The sequence below is a fragment of the Sciurus vulgaris genome (assembly GCF_902686455.1).
Source record: "Sciurus vulgaris genome assembly, chromosome: 4".
NCBI classification, from domain to species: Eukaryota; Metazoa; Chordata; class Mammalia; order Rodentia; family Sciuridae; genus Sciurus; species Sciurus vulgaris.
This window is the reverse complement of record NC_136464.1, coordinates 154,577,987-154,583,986: the sequence shown is the minus strand read 5'-3', so window position 1 is coordinate 154,583,986 and position 6,000 is coordinate 154,577,987. Positions and strand designations below refer to the sequence as shown.

Genomic DNA, 6,000 nt, shown 5'->3' with positions numbered 1-6,000 from the left:
TCAGGGGCTTAAAAATGACACGGGGTCTCATAACTCCTATGCCATAGAATTTTTTATGAGTTTAGATACTGTTTGAGGGACATAATGAAGTAGCTTAGACAGGTTGAGAGTGTAAGGCCCCCAAAAAGGAAACCCCAACTCTGTCCCATGGATGGACGGCAACCCCAATCAACCGCAGGAGGCGTCACTTGATGCAAACCGCAAGAGGCGTTTATTCCAGCGCGCTGGGACCCAACTCGAGAAGTCGAGTCCCTAGCAGAAAATCTTGTAGGTTTATAAAGGCAGAAACCACACATCGGGAGGGGTCGCACATGAAAGGGGGAAAAAGGGGGGAAAAAAGGAAAAATGGGGAACAAAGCTGAGGAGGAGAGATTCATGTTTTATAAAATACCACCATTCCCAACACTCTCACATACCCTTAAGGATATTTGGGTTAGAAATCAGTAGAAAGAAATATCTGCAAAGACTTCTTGGAATACACAGTTTAGCAGACCACTTCTCAGAACAAGTTGATCTGTGTGTTTTAGAAATCTATTTCACTGAAGTTTCTCCCAGCAGTGTTCAATCACACTTGTTTTATAATCTGACTTCCAGAAAGCTGATTTGAGATAAAAATATAGTTTTACTACAATCTGATGAGTAAAATTCAGTAGCATACAAGATATTATGTGATATAAAAATGTGTGTGTGTGCGCGCGCGCGCGTGCACATTTTCCCGATTTTTTAAAAAAATTTTTTCCTAGTGTTTTCAGAAAGAACATTACTCTGGAATGTAAAAACAACCTTGAAAAAAAAGATAAGGGATTTCTCTGTCCTCCACAGAAGTGTCATGTTTCCATGGTGATGAAAACAGCTCTTGATACCAGATTAACCAAGGTGATCCTGGGTTTCCTGTTTCCTCATTCCATGTACCTGGGAGACACACAGAAGGAAAGGGGAGAATGAGGGACGTACCTGATAGGTGGAAAGAAAACTGCCAGAAGGCTCTGGGTTTGGTCTGGTCAATGCCATGAAATGACCAATGTTCATTGTTTTGCATAGTACCACTATGCTCAAGTGGTATTCAATGTTGAACAATACCTTTAGAGTAACTTTACAAATATAAAAGATTTAGTAAAAATTCAAAGCACCTCCCTTCACCCAAGCAGTTTCCATTGCCATCTAGATAAACTGAGGGCAACCCTACCTCACTCATTTTCCTGAGACATACCTACTGGAAACTCCCAGCATCCACTCCCATATTTGAATTTCCCCATAACTGTGCTATGTCGTCATCACACTTACCAAAGCAGTTTCTGAACCCACCTCCTTAGCAAAACCTTTCTTCATCAGGGTGTAGGTAATTCTGGACTGGGGAGGGTTATGTTCTTTGTACTTTGCCTCCCGTTATGGTTTGGATACGATGTGTCCCCCAAAAGCTCACGTGTGAGACAAATGCAGGAATTTTCAGAAGGTCATTAGATTACAAGAGCTGCAACCTAATCAGTGGATTAATCCATCTGATGGATTAATCATTTTAATGGATTAATGGGTAGTAACTCTAGGCAGGTAGGGTATGGCTAGAGGAAGTAGGTCACTGGGATTGTGCTCTTGGGGATTATATTATCCCTGGATCCTTGCACTCAGGATTTCTGCTTCCTGGTTGCACAAATTGAGCAGTTATTCTTTGCCACACCCTTCTGCCATGAAGTTCTGCCTCACCATGGGCCCAGGGATATGGAGTTGGCTGACCATGGACTGAACCTCTGCAACTGTAAGCCAAAATCAACTTTTCCTCCTCTAAGTTGTTCTTGTTGTTATAAAGGTCACATTAACTCAAAGCAGACTAAAACACTGGTTTCCAGTCCTTACTACACCCTTGAGTAGCATGTTATAAATGTGTCAGTGGCTTCGAAACCTAGTTGTGCATCAGAATCATCCTACCTATGCAGAGTACTGCACTCTACAACTCTGGAATGAGCAGCTCTGGATAAGGATCCTAAAAGGGATTGTTTACTAAATAAACAAGTGTTGCCAAGTTTGAGAGTCAATGACGTATCAGTTTGGTTTGTTTCTGTTTTTCTGTCTCCTGTGTTTATCTGCAGCTGTTTAAGTGCAAAGGATATGTTTAAAGCAGGAATAACCATATATCTGCATATATATCCAATAGGGTTTGTTACAATGCAGATTCCCAGGTACCAGAAGCCAAGTGTACCAATGGGGTATGGCCTGGGAATCTGAATTTAAACAAGTTCCCCCATACCTGTATAAGTGATTCCTATGTACAAAAGAGCCACTGCTCTTTCAGGAGTCACAGTACCTTCATTTATTTATATGTGGTGCTTTCAGGTCCCCTGCAGGGACCAGGCAAGCACTTTAATGAATGAGGCAGACTGGGAAGAGTGATCAAAAGGAAAACTGATATCCCATGTAAAAAGGCAGGCACTTCGATCAAGCAGTTGTGCCTAAGCTTTGAGTTTTTCAGAAGCTAGAAATAAGGAGAAATTCAATTTCTCATATTTAAAAAAACTGGTAGGAAAACAACAACAACAAAAAAAAAACACCGGCTGCTAGCAATTTGTGCCCCTCTGCATTTAAGGTTTTACTCATGTACCTCAGATCTTTGGTAACTGGCAATGCTTAATGTCATTAGGAGTCTGACCAAGTGATTTTTTATGCTGAATTATATAGTGTAACCACAGGGTGACCAGGTCCTATGGATCACCTGGGACATTCCTACCATGTAATGTTTGAATTCCCCTCTCAGTGCTGATGATACCTCAACCGGTCTCATCTCTCACCCAGCTCTCCTGCCTGCACTGCACATACCTGAATGTATTTTGGCTACCTACACTAGGATATCCTACCACTACCTCAAGTGCAACACGGTCACAAATAAAATTGTCATCTTCTAGTGCCATTCCTCCAAGTGCTTTGGCCTTGTGCTCTCTCAGTGAATAGTAAGAAATATGAGCCAGAAACATGAGGGTCCATCTTAGTCCTCAGCCTCTTCTCAGACTACACTGGATTGTCTACCAAGTCTTTCTTGCCAAGCCTGCCTCCACCAGTGTGAAACCTATAAGCCATCCCCTATTCTAGGCAAGTTTCTTGCACCGTTTTAAAAAAAAAAAAAAAAAAAAAAACAAAAAAAAACTTTTTAGTTGGATACGAACATGATACCTTCACTTTATTTATAAGTGTTGCTGAGGATTGAACCCAGTGCCTCCCATGTGCGAGGCAAGTGCTCTACCACTGAGCCACAACCCCAGCCCCATCCTGCACTTTTTTCATTGTGAAAATTGCACATGCAGTGTCTCATGGCCAGTCAACTTGATTTTACAAAGAAAATCCCACTCTTTCTCTAAGGGCTGAGACCCAGCTAATCTCGCCTCTTTGGCTGAGAGTTGAGATTACTGGGAAGAGCATAATTTATTAAAAATGAAATTTTGCATCATAGAAAAGAATTTGGACATGTGCATGAAATTGAGGATCATGGAACTGGCTTTGAAAATACAATATAGCTTTAATAATGGATCTTTTAGACTCCTTTTCATGTGAAAGAATAAAGACGACCAACATATAGTCAGATAGCTCTGAGGGTAACACTCCCTGGGTCATCTGTTGAAGAATTCCCAGCTGTAGGCATCTCCCACTTCACAGGTGGATCTAGAAAAACCACCACCAAAGCAAAAGACCCATCAGCAATCCAGACCAGCTGGGGACATGGGCAATCCTTCAAGTGCCCAGAATACCTCAGCAGGTTCTCTTTCAATTCAAAGCACTTACAGGCAAGAATATGAAGGGTAGTAATAAGCACATTACCATTTGTAGTAATAAGCACAGAACTTTAGAAACTTTTAAGTTATTTCATAATTATGTCAAACATCTACAGATTCCATCATCTTATACAATCATGTTATACAATTTAACATGAAAATCATGCCTGAATCATTAAGCTTTTCAAATTAAAAAATCTGGTAAAATCAAATTCCTTGCATAGTAGGACTAAAAGAGGGATCATGTTTATGAAATAAAGACAATTTTCAGGGTCAGAACTGAATACTTTAATAAAACTTATGCATAAGAACTATTTGGTGAAATATAAAACAAATATTTTTCTCCCCCAATTTTCAACAGTTTTTTTTTTTTTTTCCTAATGCAGAGATCTGCTAGTCTGCAACTAAGGATCCAGAAAGAAAATCTTGCCTAATATTAGCTTATCTTTGTATGCAAAGGTTTGTGAAATGCAAAGGCAAACACATCAATTTATTCATTAGTAGTTAAGGGAAGAGGCAGACACCCTTCAGCATCTCTCTATATAGCTTAGTTTTTGGATGATGGATAAAGAAGGAAGCTCTTTAAAATGTCAAATCTAGAAAAGATAACATCTAGAAGTAAGTGACAGTAATTCTTATTGATACTAAAATAAGAATCAAATTGTAGTATTTGTGCTCAGTGACACAGCTGTGTCAATGCACCTTTCCAATCTTATCCTTTCATCAAGTCCACATGGATCTTCTTTGTAGTGTAATATTTTTTTATAAACTGTGGAATATTTTTTGATGAGAAAAAAAAAAAAAAAAGAGTCTAGGTCACCTAGGCCATTTTTTCTTGAAGTTCTCTGGATGAGGGAGATCCAAGTGTGTATGTGGATGAGTGAAAGCCTGTGGCTTACACTTTCACAGCCTGTCTTTCTATCAGCAGAAGCTGTTAGCACATTTATCAGAAGCCAGACAATGCCAGCTCTTTTGATATTAGGTCTCTGGGTGTAGCTTTCAAAATTATTCTTTGTTCCACTCTTCCTGTATTGTCAAACTGTGACCAGCAGGTGGTCTACAATGTGAATTTCAAACATGTGCTGTTAATATGCCCAAAACTGTTGCTGCAGAGGGGGGAAAAAAAAAAAAAACATTAATCGAATCCTGCCCATTCTTATTCGTAGTGTCACAAATGTATTTTTGATGTCCAAAAACGATGAAATAATTTGTAAAACCATGTGAAATCTTCAGGTGACTAAACCTACAGGTTTTAAAATATGTACTGTTATTAAAAGTAATTTTCTTAAAATTCAGCAACAAAACCACAAGGAGTAAGTAAGTGTCAACAACTTATAATGTTCTTGGCGCTATGTCAAGTTCCTGTAGACCCAGCTACTTCGAAGTCTGAGGTGGGAGGACTGTTTTGAATCCAACAGCTAGAGCCCAAACTGGGCAATAAAGCAGATCCCATCTCAAATAAATAAATAATAATTTTGAAACCTTTTCTTTCATTTACCCTGAGCTTCCCATTGGAATACTGATGATCATTAGCAACATTACTATAACCTCAGGTTCTAATATTTCTTTGGAATTCTTTTTGGAATATTTTTCATATGACATTTTTTGGGACAGTCACTATTATTCCCATTTTATAGACATCATACAGAGATAATAACAGATTCTACCCTCAAAGGATTGCTTTGGGATCCTTTAAATCATCCACATTAAATACACGAATGGCACATTATCTATTGAGTCCTCAAAACATGTCAGGTATTATTTATGTGCAAAAGTATTAGCAACAATATTAAGGTTATCAGAAGTTCATTTTAAGCAGGTTAATTCTGTTTGGGTCTTTCACTAAAACTGGAAGTTCTTCTAAAAATAAAGGTTCTACAGTTTCCATATGCTAATTTATCTGCCTGGAATGCTCTTCCCCTCCCTCACCCTTGACTTGGAACTCCTTACCTGGCTAATTTTTTGTCTTTAGAGCTTGGCTTGACAGAACTTCTCAGGGGCAAGCAGATCTTCCCCTCTTTTGAGTCCAGATTATATTACATATATTGAGATATTTCCTTACATGCTCCAGGCCATATCCCAAGTGGCTGCTTCTTTGCAGCAACTCCATGACACCTCACAAAAGCAGGGATCACATGTCTGTTTTTACATACCATCTTCTTAGCCCAACAGGTAAGCATGATGCTAGAGCATGAGGGCTCAATGATTATCTGTTACATTATATCTATTCTCTGAAATCTGCCTG

At 39.1% G+C, this 6,000-nt stretch overlaps 1 protein-coding gene across 3 annotated transcripts in view; it reads right to left on the bottom strand.

Annotated features, from left to right (window-relative positions):
- Window positions 1-729: 729 nt before the first annotated feature.
- The window catches only part of SOHLH2 (spermatogenesis and oogenesis specific basic helix-loop-helix 2), a 50,882-nt gene continuing 45,611 nt past the window's right edge, over window positions 730-6,000 (bottom strand). For 2 of the 3 annotated variants that reach the window (XM_079137388.1, XM_079137390.1), the window contains exon 11: window positions 730-912. In XM_079137388.1, coding sequence (XP_078993514.1) covers window positions 868-912 — 45 coding nt within the window. In that variant the 3' untranslated portion in view covers window positions 730-867. Of the gene's footprint in view, window positions 913-4,545; window positions 4,862-6,000 lie in introns of those variants that run through there. The other variant, XM_079137389.1, reaches the window with a different exon arrangement.